We start from the raw sequence: 24,061 nt of genomic DNA on the forward strand, positions 1-24,061 counted from the left end.
GCTAGGAAAGTGCCCAATCCAATCCAATTCCAACTCCAATGAATAAAGGAAAAGGCAAACTCTCAAGTACAGAGCCCCAGACAGAAACGACAACTGAATATGCAATGAGCCACTCATCTTGCATCAACTTCTTAGTGAGAGACCCGAAACAAGATACGCATCCCATGTACCCAGAGGCATAACAATGGAGCGGAGAGAAGAAGGTGGGTTTCCCAAACTATCAAGATGTTATGGCGAAGCACTCTGTCCAAGCATGGACCCAATATTTGACTGAACAAGAGCATCTGCTCATGCTGCCATTGTATGGTATTCTAATGTGAGACTGGACAGAAAACTACGGACAGCCATTCACTGTGAGCTGATGACCAGGCATTCAACATTCTCCCAGAATGTAGTGGGAGAAGTCACCTTGGACAATACATTTCCACAATAAATGACCACTCGAAAGTACCCTGCACCACCTCGTTTTTGCTTTTCTCAATTTCAGGCATGCCTGGTTAATGTTACTGCTCAGGATAGTCATGTCCTGAGTCCCTACTTGAGTGGTGTTCCACAATTATATAATACATTTTACCTTAGCAAAGCATTGACTCTGCTGGGGAAGGGGATCCCACCAGGTGTACCTTCTCTTAACTATTTGGTGGTAGCTAAACATATTCAAGGATACAGGCTTCTTCCTTACAACCTCTCGAAGGGAATTGATCTTTCTCTTAAAAAACATTCTAACTGCCCTTACTGGGTCCTCTCAGCCCCTCACAAAGATCCCTCTAATGTTCACCTGTTTATGAGTACATGAAAAGTTGGGCTACGTCTTTGTCCTCAAGATGTTGATTTGGCATTGAGAACCTATGCACATATCTACCTGATATTCCCAGTTCCCTCCTCCCCCTGTCTGATTGTAAGTGTCTAGGCAACACAGTAAATTGAAGGTTGCTTCTTTGTATTTATTGACTTTGTCGCTCTAACTGTGCACACTCCATAAGCCATCCCCAATCTTTCTGCCACCTCAACCCCTCTCTTTCCTGTTCTCTCCCTCAAGACTTCCGCTGCCACCAGGGTCCTAGCGACTCAGATGTGTAGGCTTGACATGACACCCCAATGTATGCCATTGCAGCTCAGAAGCAGTGAGGAGACGGTTTTGTTCAATACACCTCTTTGAGCAAGCTCTGTCAGATCAGCCTGTGATTTAAACGATGATAGACTATGCAAACACGAGTCAAGGACTTTTTCACACCTGAAACAAATAAGAACTGCTCAGAGCTTGTTCTGTAGCCTGTAGGACAGGCTTGTCCAGTAGCCTGTATCAAGCTCATAGAAAAGAGATGCAGCACCAGCCTGGTGGTCCACTGTATCTAAAAAGTATTATAGGATGTCTTCCATCACATGGAATCTCAGGCAGTAGAGGTTTTATGTGATGATCAGTTTGTCTTTAACATTGCAGAAGCTCCATGCACCAGCATAAAGGCACCCATTGAACCAGTGGAAACAGTCAATGTTACTCCTTTGGGCCAGGGATAGGCTGCAGGACTGCAATAGAAACCTTTTTTGATATGATCTGTGGTAAAGGAGGAAGACTGGAGTCAATGCGGAAAACTGTCCAGAAAGTACGAAGTACTTGAAAGATGTGAGGTTTTGCTGCCAGTGAGAGTACAGAGAAAGCATCCTTCTGCTTAGGCCTGTCGGATTCCTAGGACGGTGAAGTGTCTCACCTGTGTTTCTGCAGAGGCGCCCGGGAACTGATGACAATGTCCACAACTTTCCTCAACCACCACCTAAGCATATCAAACTCTACACTATGGAGGTGATTAGGGGAAGAAGGGAAACAAAACAAGGGAAGAAACAAAAAGGGATGAACGTCTTGCCCAGTTTCTGTCTTCAATCTCTTCACTGTACGGTAGCTAAAAGAAAGAAGGAGGGGTTAGCTAACAATTGAGATGACGTATTCTATCTAACCCTCCCAAGGCAGTGCTGTACCTTATTTCTCCCTTCTTCCTGTTCAGGTATGGGGAACATGTAAAAGGGGCCACCCAGGAGGCTGTAAGAACAAGGAGAGCACACTGAATATATATACCTAGCATAGAGAGATAGTCGTTGTAACTACTTATATTCAGGCTCACCATGAATCCCTCCCAACTAGCGTATAACGCTGCACTTGTAAAGTCTAGATTTCAGGATGCAACAGTCGATGCAAAGGGCTAGCAGCAGTTGAAGCAGCACAGTTACAGACGGAAAGAAAATAAAGGAAAAGAGCGACCTTCAAATGTTACCGGAGTTCAGATGTTTCTTGATGTCTTCTGATGTCCGGTGTACTCACAAATGTGTCGCGTTGAGGGAATGGGAAACTCCGTAGAGGGTGGCTCAGGACAATTTGATGCGAAACCAAGGGCTCAGGCAGAGAGTTCAGGAGTCCCAAGATTGAAAGGATTGAAGTCAAGAGATAAAGGCTAGCGGCGTTCTAATTACAGGGCACAGGGACAGTGGAAAACCGTCCGGGAAGTTAAACGCTGAGTCTACAGCCCGACCCACCGGCGGGACGCTGGGTCAGCAAACAAGCTAACCACAGATCCGATCGGCAGGCGGAAAGTAAACTCTCACGCCACAACACCGCAGCGGAATCCCTCCCTCTCTGCTAATGCCGCCGGGCAGCCCTACGAAGTCAGGGATGACAAGGACAGCGGTGAGGTCCAACGGCGGTCGAAGGCAAAGCGGGCAGGGAGAAATATAGGACACGAAATCCAACCAAGGCACGGAAGAGCTTCGGGAATACGGGGCTTCAGGATTCAGTACGCAAAGCCCTTCTTCCGGGGGAAGCCAGGCTTTTATTCCTGCCTGACTCCTCCGCGCATGCGTGTTCTCTAGGTGCCATCTTTGGGTTGGCGCGACGACAGTCCTGACAGTACACTCCTCCCAACGATCCTCCCACGGGTCTGGGTTTATCGGGATGTCGTCTGTGGAAGAGGCGAAGCAGTCTGGGTGCATGCACATTACTAGCTGGTTCCAATGACCGTTCGTCGATTCCATAACCTTTCCAGTGGATCAAGTATTGCAGTCTTTGTCTGACTCTTCTGGAGTCTATGATTATTTCTACTTCGTATTCTGGTTCCTCGTCTATGAGAAGAGGTGCAGGAGAGGGTAGCAACCGAGTCCCTGGCTCAACAGGCTTCAACAAAGATATGTGGAAGACAGGATGGATTTTTAGAGATGGGGGAAGAGCTAATTTCATGGCCACCGGGTTGATTACCTTGAGTATCTCGTACGGTCCTAGGAACCTAGGCTTGAACTTGCAGGAACCCTTTAAAGCTACATTCTTTGCAGATAACCATACCTTGTCTCCCTGTTTATACTCAGGCCCGGGTCTTCTATGAGCATCTGCTCCTTCCTTATACCGAGCCTTTGCCTGTTCAAGATTACTTTTAGCTGTCTGATGCACTATTTGAAGGTCTTGTATCATGTCTATGGCCGTGGGAGTAGAACAAGAAGAATAGATAGGTTGACAGATGGTTCTGGGATGATACCCGTAAGTGCACATGTAAGGGGTGGTCTTGATCGCTGTATGGTAGCTGTTGTTATAGGCTATCTCTGCCACCCAAACTAATTTGTCCCATTCTCTAGTAGACTGCATGACCTGACACCTAATATACTGCTCGAAGCATTGATTTACTCTTTCTGTTTGTCCATCCGTCTGAGGGTGGTGGCTGGATGACAAACGGGCGTCTATCTCTAGCAAGGTACACAATCCGTTCTAAAACTTAGAAACGAATTGCGCTCCTCTGTCCGAAATGACGACTGACGGGAGTCCATGCACTCGAACTATCTGTTGTAAGAAGATCTGAGCCAATGTTCGTGATGTGGGGAGTTTAGTTAACGGAATGAAGTGTGCCAATTTTGAAAACATGTCTACAACCACTAATAACGTTGTGTGTCCCTTTACTGTAAGTGGTAAGTCTACTATAAAATCGAGTGAAATGGTATGCCATGGGCGAGGAGGTGTGGGCAAAGGAAGTAAAAGCCCCATTGGTTTTTGAGTGGACGACTTGCCTTGGGCGCATATGCTGCATCGCTGAATATAGTGTTTGGTGTCTTTTCTCATATCAGGCCACCAGAACCGTCTACGTAAGGACTCTAGCGTCTTCACATACCCTGGATGTCCTGCAAGGGGATGTGAATGGGTCCAGTGTAACGCTTGTTCCTGTAGCTCGACAGTGGGAATTACCAGGCCATCTTCTATGTAAGAACAACCAGCTTCGTTTGTGACCGAATTTGAACCAATTATGTCTTTCATATCAGCAGCAATTTGTTCACGCCGGACTCGATCAAGAAACTCTTCTTCCGAACAGATTCCCCCTACTATCTTCTCGTGGGCTATGATAAGGGGTGGTTCTAGATGGGTTTCTTCGTTTTCGTAGCCTAGTCGGGATAAGGCGTCCTCCTTCCCATTCTTCTTTCCCGCCTGATAACGAATAAGGAAGACAAACTCGTTAAAAAACTGTGACCAGCGTAACTGTCTCAAGGAAAGGGCTCTTGCGGATTTCAAATATTGTAAATTTCGATGATCAGTCAATACTGTGAATGTGTGATTGGCTCCTAGTAAATATTGCCTTCATTCTTTAAACGCCTTTCTTATGGCCAACAATTCTTTGTCCCCTATAGCATAGTTTAATTCAGCGGGAGTAAGCTTTCGTGAAAAGAATGCCACTGGATGCAATATTCAGTCTGGGGGTCGTACTGTGAGAGAACACCTCCTACAGCTACATTGGAAGCGTCTGCTTCCACTACAAATTCGTGAGCAGGGTTCGGATGTCTTAGCACTGGGGCTTGAGTAAAAGCTTTCTTCAGCCTTTGAAATGCGTCTTCCGCTTCCGGGGTCCACAGGAATCTTACGCCTTTCTTCAAGAGAGCAGTAATGGGGGAAACCAACTGGGAGAAATTACAAATAAACCTACGATAAAAGTTGGCAAAGCCAATGAAACTCTGTGTCTCTTTCACTGTCTGGGGAGCTGCCCAATGGTGAATCGCTTCCACCTTTATCGGATCCATCCTAAGACCTTGAGGAGAAATGATGAAACCTAAGAAGGGCACTTCTTGTACATGAAAGATGCATTTCTCCAGTTTACAATAGAGCTTGTTAGTTCTTAACCTCTCAAGTAAACTTCTAACATGTTTCTCATGTTCTGCCATGGAGCGGGAAAAAATAAGCAGGTCGTCAATATAAACAATCACATACTTATCAATCATGTCCTTGAGGGTTTCATTGATGAAAAACTGGAATGCCGTAGGGGCATTACACAGTCCAAACGGCATCACTAAATATTCGTAGAGACCGTATTTAGTGCAAAATGCCGTCTTCCATTCATCCCCCTCTCTAACACGGACGAGATGAGAAGCCCCGCGTAAATCCAGCTTAGTGAACACTGTTGCACCCATTACACGGTCGAGAAGGTCAGAAATCAGAGGCAACGGGTACCTGTTCTTTATGGTAACCGTATTAAGCGCTCTGTAATCTATGCAACATCTCAGACCTCCCTCTCTCTTTGGGATAAAGAAAAGAGAGGAAGAAGCCGGAGAGCGTGAGGGACGAATAAACCCCATATGTAGCATCTTGTCTAGATATTCTCGGAGATAGATGTTCTCTTTTTCGGTAAGGTTATATACTCGACTGCATGGTATACGAGCTCCTGCCTGTAAATCTATCCGGCAGTCGTAAATTCTATGCGGAGGAAGACTGGTGGCCTCCTTTTCATCAAATATGGAGTGCAGATCACGGTACACCGGGGGCAAAGAGCCCTGTTCAACAGTACTCGAGGTTACTTGGTCACTCCCAGAGATCAATAAGGAAGATTTGTTATCTGAACTAGATTCGTGCCTAAATTCCAAAGTTAAGTCTTTCCAATTGATAAGAGGGTTGTGTTGACGCAACCAGGGCAACCCTAAAATAACTGGGAACTGGGGAGCTCCGATCAGGTCAAAGACCATAATCTCCGAATGCTGGTCTTCTATGTCAACCCGTAGGGGTGCTGTATGGTGGGTAACAGGACCAGAGGTTAAGGTACTGCCATCTATGGTCGTTAGATCTTCCCAGACTGCCTTAGCTACTTGATCGATATTGTGATTCTTGGCCCATAGGAGGTCCACAAAATTCCCTGACGCTCCTGAATCGATCATCACCGGGACCACGACCTTGTGCCGACCCCATGTAATACAAGCTTTAACAAAGAAATGACGAGCTTGTTTTAAAAGCATGTCAGAAGAGGAGACAATCAATCCTGAAGTACCCGAGACTCCTTTCTCCTTAGATCCCGGGCTTCTTAGTTTTCCGAGCGTGAACTTTGTTTTGGTCTCACAGGACACTCTCTAAGGAAATGACCTGATTTCCCACAGTACAGACAGAGCTTATTATCTCTTCGTCTTTGTCTTTCTTCGTTGGTCAATGGTCCTTTCACAGTCCCTATTTGCATGGGTTCTGTTTCATCAAGACTCTTCTCTGTATCAGGTTTCTTCTCACGGTAAGGCATCCATTTATAATCCCCCTTACCCTTCTCTCTTTTTCTGTCGTTAAGGCGGTGATCGATCTTTACCACTAAGTCTATCAAAGCTGGACAAGTATCGGGGGGATCCACTACTTGCGCTAGGGCATCCTTTAACTCATCTCTTAATCCCTTATAGAAAAGTGCGCTCCGCTTTTCCTCCGGCCAACCAGCCTCTACTACTAATCTCTGGAAGGTGGTTATATAACTATCCAAATCTTTGGTACCCTGCCGTAAATTCAAGAGTTCAGTGTCAGCTGAATGTGTAAACGTGTGTTTATCGAATAGCTTCCTAAGCTTTCGACGGAAAGCATTGTAGTCATGTAATAAGGGGTCGTCTCTCTCTATAAGTGGTATGGTCCAATTAGCGGCTACCCCACCCAGATAGGATATAACAAAAGCTACCTTGGCTTGTTCTGTGGGAAAGCAAGAGGCTTTGCACATAAAGTGCAACTGGCATTGGCTAATAAATACAGCGAATTTAGCAGAGTCCCCAAAAAACCTTTCAGGGGGAGCTAAGGGTATAGTTTGGGGCATTGACACCTGTATCACTGGGGAGGCAGTGCTCGAACCTGGTCTACCTCCTTCACTCTCTACCCTCCGGTCTCTTTGTAGGGAATCTACCCTGGTTGCTAAAGACTGAGTCTCTACCTGGAGATTTTCTATCATATGCGCCAGATCCGCTAAAGATACCTGGCTCAGTTCCATGGCGCCTGGGCAGAAATATTAGTTATATAGTTTTAGGCTTTGCGTTCTGTCGGATTCCTAGGACGGTGAATTGTCTCACCTGTGTTTCTGCAGAGGCGCCCGGGAACTGATGACAATGTCCACAACTTCCCTCAACCACCACCTAAGCATATCAAACTCTACACTATGGAGGTGATTAGAGGAAGAAGGGAAACAAAACAAGGGAAGAAACAAAAAGGGATGAACGTCTTGCCCAGTTTCTGTCCTCAATCTCTTCACTGTACGGTAGCTCAAAGAAAGAAGGAGGGGTTAGCTAACAATTGAGATGACGTATTCTATCTAACCCTCCCAAGGCAGTGCTGTACCTTATTTCTCCCTTCTTCCTGTTCAGGTATGGGGAACATGTAAAAGGGGCCACCCAGGAGGCTGTAAGAACAAGGAGAGCACACTGAATATATATACCTAGCATAGAGAGATAGTCGTTGTAACTACTTCTATTCAGGCTCACCATGAATCCCTCTCAACTAGCGTATAACGCTGCACTTGTAAAGTCTGGATTTCAGGATGCAACAGTCGATGCAAAGGGCTAGCAGCAGTTGAAGCAGCACAGTTACAGACAGAAAGAAAATAAAGGAAAAGAGCGACCTTCAAATGTTACCGGAGTTCAGATGTTTCTTGATGTCTTCTGATGTCCGGTGTACTCACAAATGTGTCGCGTTGAGGGAATGGGAAACTCCGTAGAGGGTGGCTCAGGACAATTTGATGCGAAACCAAGGGCTCAGGCAGAGAGTTCAGGAGTCCCAAGATTGAGAGGATTGAAGTCAAGAGACAAAGGCTAGCGGCGTTCTAATTACAGGGCACAGGGACAGTGGAAAACCGTCCGGGAAGTTAAACGCTGAGTCTGCAGCCCGACCCACCGGCGGGACGCTGGGTCAGCAAACAAGCTAACCACAGATCCGATCGGCAGGCGGAAAGTAAACTCTCACGCCACAACACCGCAGCTGAATCCCTCCCTCTCTGCTAATGCCGCCGGGCAGCCCTACGAAGTCAGGGATGACAAGGACAGCGGTGAGGTCCAACGGCGGTCGAAGGCAAAGCGGGCAGGGAGAAATACAGGACACGAAATCCAACCAAGGCACGGAAGAGCTTCGGGAATACGGGGCTTCAGGATTCAGTACGCAAAGCGCTTCTTCCGGGGGAAGCCAGGCTTTTATTCCTGCCTGACTCCTCCGTGCATGCATGTTCTCTAGGCGCCATCTTTGGGTTGGCGCGGCGACAGTCCTGACAAGGCCAAGCAAATCAACTTCACCTCCTCAAAGACTGCTTTTCTGCAGTTCTCTCCATATTTGCCCTTTGAGAGGTTTTCCACCTCCCTTCTCTCATATCAAAGTGGAGACTGTTACCAAACTCACAGAACCTCTGGTGAGCAAGAGCGTAGCTTCAGGGGGTTATTTGGAGTGTTACACCCCCCTAATCAATGTATTTTGTTATAAATATTTGGATAGAGGTGCTTTCAGTCAGGTGTGGTGAGGTGCCTGTTGGATTTCACCAGAAATGTATACACACAGACTAAAAATGCACACACTCACCCTATCTCTGTTTGGAAAGAGAATGAAAACAGTGTTGCTTATTTCACAAAGTAATGTTTTTCGCTTGCTTAGTACTCCTACTAATTTGGGTTACTCTCGCTTTACACTGCCCATTAAGCCCTTCTTATGCCCTTGGCTTGTCGTAGTTTGTATTTTAACATTATGGGGTATATTTACTAAGATCTTGTGTTGTGTTTGCGTCATAAACGTTGCCTTGAAAGTAATGTAAAAAAGCGTATAGCGCTGCTTTGCATTACTTAACTCCAAGTGGGCGTTCCATGGGTGGTGCATAGGCGTTCCCATGCAATCACTCATGGTTTTTGACGCAACACCCTATTTACTAAAACAAATAGACAGGGTTTTGCATAAAAAAACAATGCCCATTCCACATAAGCGTTAAGAAGAAGAAATACTTTTATTTATCGTTTCATTTCCGACGTTACATGTGTGCTGCACTGAAAAGCACACTACGAAGTGGGAAAAGTTTTATAGTTAGTTTAAGCATGGTATTTTAAACTGGAAGTGTACCCTTTCTGTACAAAACCTATGCTAGTCTCACGGAGACACCCTTGCACTATGGTGCAAAGGTGTGTGCATGGTGCACAGCAGCACATTTCTGCGCCGGCACTAGGGAAAGGGGAGAAGAGTGCCGTATTTCTGTAAATATGGTGTTCTCCTGCTCCCTCCTCATGCAGCACAGCACACCGTTTTTGGCTGCTGTGCTGTATGAGAATTTGTGTGCCAGCATGATTGTTGAGAAATCAGAAGCTCACCCCCCCCCCCCCCCAAACTCACTTACCAAGCTAAGCCCTACTGGTGAGCAGCTTCCTTGATTGCATTTGGTGAGGTGCTCTTCCTTCCAGGTGAGCCTGCAGGAACCCCAGAGGCCATACCACCTTTCTGCATCTCCTGCTGAATAAGAACTGGTGTTTTCAGCAGCCCACTGGTGCTTTGAGCGTCTCCTGAGGCGGGGATGGCTTCCCTTGACTCCTGTTCATGAACTGTTCACCGTTTGTGACTCATATATAAAGTCAGGCTCTTATGTGAGCTTCAGGAATGTAGCGATTCCACAGTAAGCAACTGATAAGATGTCTCCTGGAGGCCTCACTTCATTAAAATGGCCCCTGTGATGCGACCTCGGACCAGCCTGTGCCTGGAAGATGTCTAGAATTATGACTGAATACGCCTATTTATGAGTACAAGCCATCCATGATACTATCTCACACTGAATTCATACTTGGGAGCAGTTACTTTGAGACAGACCTTTCTGAGAACTCAAGGGATAGTCCCAATAGATGGCTCATGGTCCTGTCACACCATAGGAAGGCCTCCGTTCGAGTGTCTCCTGTTGAGTAGACAGGAGCAGACAAATCACAAATTACTAATCACAAGTGTCTCGTATTGACTTTGGTGGAGTTGGTCCTCTACCACAGTATTCATAGCCATCTGGGTTTACCATCTTTCCACTAGCCTCTGATGACCAAACTCACTCTTGAAAGCTTGAGAGCTGCAGGTTTGATAGAACAACCGTTCTGTCTCTGTTTGAAGAGTGCATGTAGTTGCGTGGAGTTACGGAAAGCTTCTTGTGCTTGCAACCCTTCTGATATTTTACAGTGAAGCGCACACTCTCTGCTCAAGACAGAGGCTGGTTTTATGTCTCTGAAGTAATTTGTTATTGTCCTTGTGAGATTGATGTTTTATCTTCGTGTGGGGGACTGCTTCTAGTTTTCACCTGTACCTGCAAGTGATGTGTGATGGGTGGCTTTGCATGTCTCCTGGTCAGGTAGGAGACCTCTGTTATGGTCCGGGAAGAAGTTCTGGTCCACAGTGCATCTGATTTTGCAATGCCTAGTCTCCCTCCTGTTTCCTTTCTGGAAGACCATGCATCTGTAGGTAGGCTAGTTTCTGCCTGTTTTGTATAACTTTTGAATTTTACTTATAGCTTCTCCAAACTTTGGAAGCTTTGTTTTGTAACCACCTGTATTACCGCTCTCCGCATTACGGTTGCTGCGTTTGGCCATATTTTCATTTAGGAGAACAGGCTTTCACAGTGAATTGTGTTCCCTTCAATCTGCAGATACTGAATATGCACATGGGCTGTCCTACAATAAAGACCAGATAATCTTCGCTCTCGAGTGATGTTATTCATACCTAAAAATTGTTCTAAGTGTAACATAACAGATCATTTTCTCAATCAATAAATATATAACTAAATGTAAACACCAGTGCTACCCCAATACTTAATCAACTGTCTGTTTCATTTTTTCAGCCTGAAGACTTGTACCCAGTACTCACTGTTGCTCTGATTGAAAATAAGCCGAATTTCGTGCAGCTTTTCCTGGATCACGGTGTCAGCCTGCGGGATTATGTGACATGGGAACATTTGACCTTCCTTTACAATAATATGGAGTCATCCACCCCCTTTTTTCAGAAATTGGAGAAAATTCTGGAGGAAGGGAAAACATTTTCTCTTCATAAAAAGAATCAGGATGGAGTCAAACTCCACCATGTCGCACGAGCGCTGAAAAGCTTGCTGGGCGAGTTCACAGAACCCCTCTACTCCAAAATGATATCGAAAGGACCACAGAAGAACTCGTCAGAAGTCCAGATCATATTCCAGGTAGATTGCCTAGTCTGCTGAAAATGTATTAATAATGAAACACATAATACGTTTTTTAATTGATAGATAATGAGGATATTGTACTTATTCAAACATCTTAATATCTACTATAGAGTTAAATGAATATCAAGTCAATAAATGTCATAATGCAGCTGGCTGTGAGGGCTCAAATTGGGTAACCAGAAAGTGTCCTCAATTTCTTTTAAAGATTGTGTCTGACTTTCACATGAATCAAGCTATTATCCTTTCAGTATTGTTTTGAATGAATTGGATTGTAGCTGTCGGTGACCAGCTCAGTAGTCTGGGGTAGAAGTGCCCTCGCTTACTCATTGTGAGCTGCGACTGAGTTCCTAACAAGTCAGATGGTTTGTAAAAAGTAATTTGAATTCAGTTAGGAATATTGAGTTCGCCGTTGGCAGCTAGCTCAAGCAGCAAGGTTTTCCTCAGAAAAAACATATGTGGTACATTTTCTGCAACAAAAAAAATGGTTAAAAAGCTGAGTGGGTCAATGTCAGTTAAAAGGAATAGAATTTAAAGAGAACACTTAAGAAAAGTTCAAGATTCACTTGCAGTGATCAAATCTTAGAACAAAAACAACGCTGGTTACTTTTTTGTTTTTATTACCGCAAACTAGACCCAAAAGTATTAGAGCACTTTACATGAGCACCAGTTGATTTATAGACGGACACATTCATTTTGTTAGGCACATGGAGATTAAGTGATTTGCCCAGAATCACAGGATGTTGAGCGTCGTTGCCGAGACTCGAACCCAGTTCCCCAGCTTCGAAGGTTGACCGCTGTAGCCGTTAGGCCACATCCTCTTGATGAAAACTCCTCTTTTCAGTTCATGGCCAGTTCTTTTCTCAAAACCTCCACTAGTTGGCAGCAGGTAACAATGGAAGAAATCAGTGCAGTAAGTAGCTTATTTATTAAAGAAATAATGCTTTCAGAAAAGAGGACTTTATAAATTAACTAAGCTGTGACACGTAGGGGCATAAGTGCAAGCCCCTATTGCCACCACAACGTCACTTACATCGACGATGTTTTGGCGATAGGGGCTGCACCTTATTTATAAGGGAAAAACAACAATAATGCACCGGAATGGATAGAAAGCAAAATAATTCTACTTTCTATCCATTCCGGCGCATTATTGTTGTTTTTTCAGTGTTGGAGTATTAGGGCAAACCCCCTTTATTAACACACGTTAACTCTGCCTTGTAAATAAGGCCCCCTTTCACGCTATGGTTAGCGTGAAAGGGACGGGCAGTGGGTGTTCCACCGCAACACCTATTTATTTTGATGCTGCCCCCTATGTACCAGGGTGGTATACATAGAAGGCAGCGCCCAAATTAAGACCAGGTAAAACCTGGTCTTAAGTTGGCAAAACGAGGCGAAATGCATTATTTCTCCTCAGTTTTGCCTTGTGCAGCACACATGGAAAAGCAAAATGCCATGGATTGTTTAAAGCAAACACAAGCAGATGATGGACAGAGCGCTGAAACTTTTCAGACACTCACCCCAGTCACAGATCTGGGTTGAATCGATCATCGTTCTTCAGCTCACTGCGCCACACCAGTTCAGACACAGCTATATGCAAATCAGTCTTGACCCTGTGCCTCATGGGAACAGTCCAGCCCGAACTGCCAAGCCATGTCTTCCCTGGACCGGACACAAGCATCCTCGGACCGGTTTTGTGTTAACAAACCTCATCAGCCAGGCTGGCTTGAATCCAGTTTGCTTTGTTCGCCCTAAGTTGGCAGGGCATGCCCAGACGTGGGTCCCTTGCTCACTTTGCCACTGTATTGTGGGCAGCAAAACCGATCAAAAGTCTGTTCCCAGCCGGTGGGAGCCTTCTCAAAGCTCTAACCTGCTGGGAGCAGACCTTGTGTTTGCTCCCTTTTGGCAGGGGTTTTGAAAAGGCTCCGGCAAGACAGGAGCAAACACGTTTCCCTGCCCACGCTGGTGCGGTCAGGGAAACTTCTGTGTCCCTGGGTAGTTACAGTTAGGTCAGCTGTCCAAAGGAAAAGTATTTTTGTGTTTCTAATAATTTTGGCACATTTTGATGAATCTCCCCAAAAGGTTTTCCAGAAAGGTGCTACTTTTTGACCAGTTTGTGTTTGGAACGTTTTGGGGTGTTCTGTTAAGCCAGGGCCAAAAAAATGGGGTCCCAAAACTCAAAATCCACATGCATTTTCCATTGACTTCTTTAAGAAACATTACCACAAAAACTACTGAACAGAATTACACCAAATGTGGCAGGAAGCTAGATCTTGGTTTGCAGATTGTGTGATTTGGTGTGAATCAGTTCAGTAGTTCTTGAGAAATTAAGGTTAAAAAATGTTTTGTAGATCTGGATTTTGGGTTCAAGGGACTTTCGCAAAAGTCCCACAAACCCACTAAAAAAACTAGAGCACTCTGATTGGCCCAGGGAGCTTTTTCTTCCTTTGGGCCATCTTGCTCCCATCGGAGTTTGACTCCCACGGGAGCCAGCCCTCTGAATGACTGGAAGGGTACCCTTCAAGTACAAAATACTATGCTTACACTAACATCAAAGCGTTTCCTACTTTGTAGGCTGGCTGTACAGTGCAGCACACATAAAAAGTCGAAAAAGAAAGGATAAATAAGAGTATTTCTCCTTTTAACTCCAGCTTCAAATTGGCGTTATTAGTTGGTACAAAACCACGTCTACTATTGTTAATAGATAGGGCTTTGTGTCAAAAATCATGGTTACACCGGAATGCCAATGTACTACCCATCTAATGCCCATCTGACACAGAGTAACATAAAGCAAAACTGTGCGTTACTTTCAGGTAAATTTCCAGCGGCAAATACGTTTTGCACTGGAAAGTGAATCCAACAGAAAACATTTTGGACAGATTTGCGTCACTTTTATTATGTAAACCCAGCACAAAATGTTTGTAAATCTGGCATTTTGAGTTATTGGTGTGTGGCTGGGTTCAGAGAGTGAATGCGGACTGGTACTCTTTCCTGATGGGGAAGAGGAGGTTCTGAGGGGTACAGTAATGCCGCTGCACATCTTGGAGGTCTGTTGCTTACCTTTTCAGCTTTGCACCTCCTCTTCTCTAGTTTGAGAGTGTCCTACTTGAAAAGTCTGCCAAGAGCTCCTGGAGGCAGACAGCTTGTCAGACAGATACCCAGGAGTACCATTTATGATGGCTTTGTAGACGATGCAGCTGCTTCTTTCTGATGACACAGTCTGGCAAATGGAGGCAGTGGAGTTCCATCAGGGTGGGGTGAGATGGTTATCTTTCCTCATGCTCTCGGGAAGCATGTTGAATGTCAATAAAGATGGGGCTAGAGTGGCATCTGGGAGGCCATATGTGAGACTTGGCTTCTTTTGGCGTGTTTCCCCTGAGTTTTTGCTTTCTGACCTCCCGGTTTTGACTCTGTTTTTGCAGGCATAACGTTTCTGCGCACTTTTCGCACTGCTGATCAAATTGTGTCATGAATTGGTGTTTCCATGATTGGATGCTGGATTTACTTGTCAGTCCCCAGTAAAATGCACTACGGGTGCCGGGGCTTGTGAATCAAATGCTACGCGTGGGCCTGCAGCACAGATTGTGCCACCCACGTACGTAGCCTGAAAAAGATATCTCAGACCTGCCATCGCAGAGTCTGTGCGCAGTTGTGACTGCCATGTTGGCGCAACCCATGCCCACACTGGCCAGCAACGGAACCTTCCCTTTTCGTGCATGTCAGACGCCCCTAAGGTAGGCCCAAGGTACCCCTATGGGCAGGGTGCATCGTATGTGAAAGGTAGGACATGCCCGGGTGTGTGTGGCATGTCCTGATAGTGAATACAGCCAAATTTGCTCTTCACTATTACAAGGTCACCCCTTCCCCGTAGGATGGATCGGGCAGTTTGTCTATAGCATCTTATAAACATAACGGGCCCGGGGAAGGAGGTAAGGAAATTAAGTTTAGTATGCCTGAACTCGGAATCAAGAGACGCTGCTTTTAGCAAAGGCGCCCTTTTCATTCTGAGTTCATAAAGGCCACTTTTAGAAAGTGGGTATTATTTTGCTCGGTCAGCCCTTGTGCCTCTGCTGGAATGTGGATTGCCTGTCTGGGTTTTGGGTGACAGAAGGCTGGGGGGTGGGGGTGGCTCCAGATAGTCTAGGTAGGTCAGGAAAGGACTGAATAGCCCTGGGCTGCGATGGGGGAGGAGGGAGGAGATTTCCTTGCACCTCAAAGGGCCTGGTCTGCCTCTGACAAAGCCGTCTCCACCGCCTGCCAGGAAATCACACCAGAGAAGGCCGAACTGGTTCTGGCCAGGCACAGACACCCTCTGCCTGAAAGATCAGAGGATTTTTGTGTACAAATGCTGAGGTCCAGACCCCTGAACTAGAGAACTCATCTGGATCAAGAAGACTGCCAAGAAGAAGAGCTGGAGACGCTACAAAAAGGAACAACTGCTTTGCTGGGTGCTTTGCTGGACTGACCCGCAGTGGCTGCTTCTGTCTTGGGCAGCGAAAGTCCTGGTTTGGACTTTCTGCAACCTAAGTTACGAGTCTCTTCAAGGGCTTGAGGTAGAGCTTGCCCCCTGTTCACGAAGTCTCAGGAACAGCAAAGACTTCATGTTCTTCGACCCTCAGCACTGGGGACTGCATGTTTTGTGCTGTAACCCGAAGAGCATCAACTCGACGACGTCTACGATGACCCTGCCGACTCCATGTCCTGAACGCACCACAGAGGGCACCGCGACCCTGGTCTCACCATCGGCGCCTGCCGACATCATCCAGAACTGCTGCTCGCACCGCGACCTGAGGGCACCACACTTCGCATGCCTGCTTCACGTCGAAGCTTTGGCACCGCAGAGAGCACCGCCGCAATACCGCACCACAACCCTGGTCTCACCGACGACACCTGCTGATGCCATCACTGAGCCGCTGCTCGCACCGAGACCTGTAGGCACCGCAATCAGCACCGCCTCGCTACACGACGATGCCGTGGCCTTCCCGATGCCGCCACTTCCTGCCGAAATCGATCCCGCTGCTTGCACCGTGGTTCGGGGCACCGCTCGTAAGTTACATGATGCACCGGCCCATTCCACACCGCAGCCTTGGCCCGCCGACGCCGCTGCCATCGACTCCCGCTCGTCAACTGACGACAGCGCTCCAGCCTGACAACGAAGCTGCTTGCAACGTGACCTGCTAGCACCGTGACGAGCACCGCCTTCATCTCACACCGCGACCCTGGTCTCACCGATGATGCCATCTGACGCCACCACCGAGCCGCTGCTCGCACCGCGACCTGGGGGCACTGCACGCCGCACCGCTGCTCTTTGCACCGCAGGACCCGACGCCTGTTGTCGCCAAGCGCTCCTGATCCCATCAGAAAGGAACTCCACTTGTAATGCGAGTGGCTTCAAGGGCCCCATCTCCCTGCATTTCTGAAAGATACTGTTTGCGGGTCCTCCCGACACCGCAGTTGGCCTGCGACCTGCGGCCAATCGGAACTCTTTTGGACTTGGTTGCTCAAGACGCCGTGATAGCCCCAGACGGAGCTATCGACCCCAAGGAACTTGTTGGAATCTTATTTTTATAGAGTACAGACTTTCTTTTAAATAGTATCGTGGATTTTTATCATCTTTGGTCTTGTTTGAACGTATATAAAATTATTGGTTATTTTTCTAAAACTGGTGTGATGTCCTTTTGTAGTGCTTACACTGTATTACTGTTAGTTGGGTGCAAAACGCTTCACACACTGCCTCTAGATTAAGCCTGACTGCTCGTGCCAAGCTACCAAGGGGGCGAGCAGGGGTTATTTTTGGAGGGTAACTCCCTTATCCTGACTGGAGTTGAGGTTTCCGCCTGGCTCCCGCCCTAGCCCTAGCCTACCGGAAATCCCATTTCTAACACCATGGAACAGGGCATTACCACTATCCAAATGCAAGAGCACAAGCAGAGGTTCTGAAGTTGCTTTTTAGGAAAGAACTGTTTCATTTTCTTCAAACAGTTTCAGCAGATCTTCTTATTTAAATTAGGTGCCTACAGGAATATCTGAGATATTTGTAGTTTTCCATGAGTAGCTCTGGGATTTTTATTGGTCTCAAACAGTAGCTGCTTTACTAAATTGGTGAAGTTAATATTTTCTTTTGGTTTCATTGCAGCTTAGTATGAGCAGTTCTAGGAGAAACTTAGTAGCTCATTTAGCTTCTGGATGCCAGAATTGGATGGGCCCTGATTGCCTAATGGGGATCTCCATGGCTTCAGTGCCTCTGTGGTGTATGCACTGTAGCCAGAACTGGGGAAAAAAGCAAGCAACATTTTTGGCGAGCTCAGCATTCTTTTAGTTTTTCTGAAAAAAAATATTTTCAGAGACTCTCTTTCTGAAAAACAGAAAATCCAGGGTCTTGCCCTCACTGGGGTTTTCTCACTTTGCTTCGGGCCATGTTTAATTTTCCCTGTTGTAGTTCTTCTGCCTGGAACGTTCATCAGGGCAGGGGCTTCAGTATTCTAAGATGGAGCTCCCTCTCTCCTAAACTGCATTCCAGCATCTAGATTAACTCCTTCTTCCTATGAATTGGGCGTTTGACACAGAAAATAAACAACAATCTGTGTATCCCTCCCCACAAACCATTGTTTTAACATGACCCTTTGTGTTTTTTCATCTACAATAGAGCACTCGTCAACACACTCCTGTGGAGACCCCACCAGATCCAGAATATCCCATCCGAGACCTTCTTATCTGGGCCATCCTTCAGAACCGAGGCGAGCTGGCAGAAATCCTCTGGACAGAGGTAAGGAGCGCTTCATCATTGAGGTTGTTTCTCAAAATATGGAGGTCCCAAATATGGACAGCAAAAACGTAGGGGCCTATCCACAAACTGCATTTTGTAGTATGTAAAGTAGTACTGGAGGAGGGGGTACCAGATGCCAAGACGATTGCACCTCGACAAGGCTTTGATGCCTGAGGTCAAATTCATCCATCATCCAGTGTTTCAACTACGACTGACAGCGCGGAAGCAACAGAAATATGCCCAATCCTATGCATGCTGAAATTTAATTGGAAAATGGATGCACGAAAGAATGCACATTAACCCACACCAACAGAAGAAGCCTCTTCGTGGCTAAGGTGACGTGGGAGTAACAATGGCAGAGAACCACACTCACATTAGAATAGCAACCACATGGCTGCTGAGAGCCCGGGAGTGAGTGGGAGACTTGGAACACCAAAGAGGCCATGCCAGTGGTGCGAGGTCTAGATCGGAATAGAGGCTGGCACGCAGTGAGTGCGACATGAGGCAGAACAGCAGCAATGAGGCAGGGGGACTGGGAGAGGAGAGAAGATCCGGAGTCCAAGTCAGGTACTGCCAGGATCTTAGGTTGCAGTAAGGAGAGTGTGACGTTTAGGCTCCCAAGCACCTCGGACAATCAATAGCGGTGCACGGCCCAAGAGAACGCAGAGCATGGGACACCCCCTTATGAATCCCAATCACTGAGCATGATCAGAAACAAATAGAAGGCAACAGTGCTTATTTCATCCTCAGTCAATATTTAGATAACCCACTGTTGTTTTCAACTGCTCCTTACCTATACGTTGTTGCATAGCCGGGTGCTGTGTGAGCTTGGGGAAGACATTGGCACCCCTAGGAGCATAAACTCCCCAAGTCGGTTTGGCTCACATTTCAAAGACACTCATCTGACCTGAGAAGCAGTTGACCCTAAGTTGCAGCTTAACCCTTTGACCTGCGATACCTCAGTCATGTGATATTCTGGACAATGGCTAGCTATAATTGTTGGACAGACTGTGAGGAAATGGGGTCTTATATATGGTGTGGCTGTGTAACTTCACTGCGTAATACACTCACCAGACCTGGCTTGGGTCCAGTCAGGCTTGTTTGTCAAAACTTAGCTCAACCCTGGGTAGCTGTGGCTTCGAGCGGTCAGGCTTAAAGACAGTAACCAGTGAAAAGCGTTTAGCTGAACCAAAACAAGTCAACAACAAATCAACATGACACTGAAGAAATTGGACACCAAAACAAAAAAGATCCACCAGAGGAGTCTGAAAATATAGAATTACCTAAAGAAACCATAATTCACAACTTTTTACTTAACTGAAAAACCAGCACTGGTAAGTTCCACAAATTTGCCATTAGAAACGATTCAAGAAACTTGGCATCAAAGTTGAATGCAGTAATTTTGAGTTACTTTGGGCAACAAACTCCCTCAGGGAGCAGACCAGGGGCACCAACTAGGTCTAAAAAGACAGTTATCTCAAAAAAAGATGCAGCCTCCAGTTCAGTTTCAGAGTCAATGTCAACGTGCCATGAACTCCAATAGAGTGGTCGTGATGCAAGGGATGCAGGAGGATGAGGATGCTCAACGATGCTGTTGTTAAGGGTGTGGTTCACTGGGGTCTTCCTGGGATCATCCTCAGTCCATTAAAACAGTGGGACAATTTTGGCCTTCGAGGTTGACGTCCCTTAAAGTCCAGATAGAGTCCAGCACTGAACCGGTTGCCACTGGTCGGCTGGTCTCCAGCTATGACAGCCCTTCTTTTAATGAGAGATTGTCCTCTGGGGGACCAAACTGTGCTCCAATGACTATCCAGGGTCTAGCAGACTTGGGTGCTACTTCTGAGCATCTGAACTCTGTCTACCAGGCTGTGCTGTGTCGAGGAGCATTGATCCGGTGACCTGGGCTGCCAACTCGACCAGGCAGGCTTCCTCAGCTTCTATAGCCTTGCCAACTCAGCTGTCTCTTGTAGTTCATCTCTTTTCGCTGGGACATAAGGATGACTTTTCCTTGAAATAGGCACTACGAGCATTGTCGTCTCTTCTCTAATCCAAGGAGCAGAAAGTGCAGTCCAATTTTTGGTGCAACCTCTCTTTGATGTTTTCTCTCAAACATGGCTCATCAAATCACCGCAGAGGATGACATTTTTTACAGGGTAAAATAATCTTAGAACAAAGCACAGTTTCTAAAATTAGTATGGTACCACCAACAAACAATTTATATTGTGACTGACATCTGAAATCCCCTTTAAAAGGGATTACTTTTTGTGACTCTCAAACACAGGTTTTACCGACAATGCAATTTAAAGAGGACCAGATCCTGTAATGGCTGCCACAGCATATTGTTCATGTTGTGGCCAGTCAATCAAAATGGGGATCCCCACATGCCCTGGGGGTCAGAGTGTGATTCCATGTCCTTTTAAATGTTTTTTAATTAATCTTACGGACAAAGGGACCATATCCCTGAGTTCTGTAATGGCTGCCACAACATTGTGTTCATGTTACGCCCAACCAATTGGAAACTCAATGCTTTGGACTTCATCAAATGTATCCTAATCGATAACAACACATAAAAGATTCATAGTCATGTCTCTCAAAGTGTTTAAGGTCATGTCACATGTAATCTCGTTTTTCAAGATGAATTAAAACATTCTAACTTCATCTGTTTTTATGAAAGGTGACGTCATAAGCAATGTTTTTGTTGTGTGAGTTTTGGTTTACATGGCTGTTGTGTGAGTTATGGATTGTGGTTCTACCAATAACTTGTACATTTCAGTGTTTCTTTGGTTTAAATTCATAACCATAGCTGCACCCTAACTCTGCTTTTTGGGTGAATTTCTGAAGTTTTATAAACATACCTTGAATTTATAACCAAAGCTAATCTATCCATATAGGTATCGTTCTCTCGACCACATATATGGATAGATAGATACCACGTGTATTCTCTCGAAAGGTAGTCTGCCACTGGGATTGTTTTTAGTAATTTGTAGTGTTTAATCTTTTTCATTGCCTACTGCAGATAGATAGATAAATAACATAAACTTTAAATTTGTAAAGCGCACGTTCACCCAGAAGGGTATCTTGACACTGAATAACAAATGTTTATCATTACCCAACTCAATGGCATTTATTTTATCGAGTGAACCTGCTGGGATTTGAACTTGTGGCCATTAGGTCAAACACAGGCCCATACAGTGGCCACATTAGACCACTGAGCCACCAGACATACATGGATGGATGGATGGAAATATTTAATGGTGACTTTTTATGAGGTTAGAATTGTCCAAATTGATCCTGGACCAGCCACCCAGCAGTGTGGGGTTTCATTGCCCAGATGACGGACTCGACGGAGTTCATGAAGGTATCTCTATTGGTGTGATGTCTATCAAGAAGACAGCTCATATTATTGAGGATTGACTGCCTTTGGGTTGTATGTGTTGTTTTTGCCAGATCCTCTTGCTGCCCATTGCTAAATGAGGCCTCAAACCCCTTGTAGAAAATAAGGACGATAGCTTGGCACCCCAGTTCAACCCTTTTTAATAAGTGACGGAGTAATGTATCCAGCATGACTTTGCACCCTGGTTGGTAGTGTTCATACCATCCTAATATTTCAGATTAAGTGATCCACCTTCTGAGTTTTTCAGTCTTTGTGTTCTTGTGATGGTTTGTTTTAATTGGTGTACCTCCAGAATGCGGGTGCAGTTGCTCTCATGGGCAAGCGATTGTGACAGCAAAGGTCTTCTGCCTCTAAACTCGTGTTGTGTTTGATCTGTTTTAGTGCCGGGACTGCATTGTGGGAGCATTAGCATGCTGTAAGATCATGAGAGAGCTTGCCAAGGAGGAGGAGGACACCGACAATTTGGAAGCTATGCTGGAACTAGCTCAACAGTTTGAGGAGCGGGCAGCAGGTTATGAGAGCTTTTTATTGTTTTCCTCTTATGCATAAAAAGAGAAGTACAAATCCACAAAAGAAAATAAATTAAAACAGTGTGCACTTGTTCTACTTATATGTGTGCCTACTTCAATGCCTTTGTCCATTAACTGGTGTCCTGCATATGACTCATTCACTTTTAGTGATGATTTTGCACATCCCAATGTATCTTTCTGTGTAATGTCTGAGGCATCCACATACATTCACTCCTCTGTTGGGAGTCTGTTCTGTACATGCTGTAAAATAGAAAATTCCCTTTTCCCATGTTGACATGTTGCCTGTCTTTTATGCCTTCATCTATTTCTCTTTTGTCATCTTTGCTCTCCCCCGGACTGTGATCAGAATGTTGTCTTTGATTCTTCACCCTTTCTGTGCATCTAACCTGGGTGGCATCTTTGACACCTTTGCTCTCCTTCTCTGGCTAGGATCCAGGTGTCATATTTTTTCTCCTTCTCTGAATACAATCTCATCCTTTATCCCTCTCTCTCATACTCTGTCTCTAATCCAGGCGTTCTTTGATTCCTGGTTCCCCTCTGCCTGTGATCTGGGTGCCATCTTCAAAGTCCTATATTTTTATTGACATTTTTAGGGCACATCCATCAAGCGCCAAACAATATTCCCCAAATTTCACTCCCCCCCCCCCCCCCATGACAAACTTGCTAAAATATCTCTTCTCAACAATTGTTCTCCCTGCAGTGGTTGCATCAGAGTCCCGCTGATGAGCAACCTCCTTTCTTTATGCCCAGTGTCGGATTCAATGCTGGCAAAAGTTGTGGTGCCCACAATCTTGGACGCGTGAGACCTCTGTAGTCTTTTGAGGTCCACACCACTGGGAACACCTGTTCCTGACCTAGGATAGAATGACAGATTGTTCCATGACTAAAATATACCACAGCTTCTGAAACCAGTCTGTTATGTGTGGTACTTCATTTGACCCAACTGTAGTGTAGGAAAGTGCCTTATTCTGCATGGTTAGCCCCCACTTTTTGCCTGATGCACGATGTAATTTCGTATTGAAAGCGCACTGGGTCCCTGCTAAACAGGTCCCCAGTGCCAAATCTCTTCCCTAAAACTGTGCCACGATTGGCACTAATTTTGCAATCCCTGTTTGTCCCTACTAAATGGGACCCCTGGTACCTAGGGCATTGGTACTGAAGAGGGTCCTCTAGGGCTGCAGCACTAATTGTGCCACTCCAAAGACCCCTGACCAAGCCTATGCAAACTGCCATTGCAGGCTGCGGGTCTTGGTGCAGAGAAACCAAAGAGTCAACATGGCACACAGCCCTGTGTGTCATGCCCCCATGCACTGCTTGCACAGTGTAGGTAAGTCGCCCCTACTGCAGGCCTTACAGCCCTAAGTCAGGGTGCACTATTTCCCATTTGTGCAGTGCTTAACTTGCAAAATAATAAGTGCCAGGCCCTGACCGGGAGGCCACTGCGGCTTGCACCACCCATCACCCCTGTCATTGCTGTCAAAACAAGTAATAATCATTTCTTTTAAATGCAAATGTGACAGTTCAAAAAATTCTAGGTCCCCAAAGCTAAAAGAATGGCTGGGGAGGCAGGTATGCGTAATTTTAATGTATATTATATTAATAAACAACCATTGTTCTGCTCATCACTAAATTAGAGGAGGAGAGCCACCATGTGTCAGGCTGTCATAAGTGCTGTGTTGAAAATTTGGTGCTGGTGCCGAGCACCGGAAACTACTTGCTGAAATTAAGCACTACATGTGTGGATATATCACGATCAGAAGATATGACCCTACTGTGAGAAGTTGGCCTGGCATATGCTGTCCACTAGTTATAGGGGACACCTTGCACCAGTCCAATTCGACTCTTAAGGTGATAGGTTAAAAGACAACCGTTAAAGAAAGCTATCCTAGTGGTAGCTGTGGAGAGCAGCCTTCAGGCTAAGTCTTGAAGGAGTGTTAAGCTTATTGTTTTACCA

General features: G+C 45.9%; 1 protein-coding gene across 6 annotated transcripts in view; it reads left to right on the forward strand.

Annotated features, from left to right (window-relative positions):
* Positions 1-24,061, forward strand: part of LOC146808458 (transient receptor potential cation channel subfamily M member 2-like) — a 729,321-nt gene that overhangs the window by 288,334 nt on the left and 416,926 nt on the right. For all 6 annotated transcript variants that reach the window (XM_085623568.1, XM_085623566.1, XM_085623567.1 and 3 more), the window contains exons 12-14: positions 11,070-11,420; positions 18,064-18,183; positions 21,959-22,088. In XM_085623568.1, the coding sequence (XP_085479694.1) occupies positions 11,070-11,420; positions 18,064-18,183; positions 21,959-22,088 (601 nt within the window). The remainder of the gene's footprint in view (positions 1-11,069; positions 11,421-18,063; positions 18,184-21,958; positions 22,089-24,061) is intronic.

Source organism: Triturus cristatus, chromosome 8 (genome assembly GCF_964204655.1).
Source record: "Triturus cristatus chromosome 8, aTriCri1.1, whole genome shotgun sequence".
NCBI classification, from domain to species: Eukaryota; Metazoa; Chordata; class Amphibia; order Caudata; family Salamandridae; genus Triturus; species Triturus cristatus.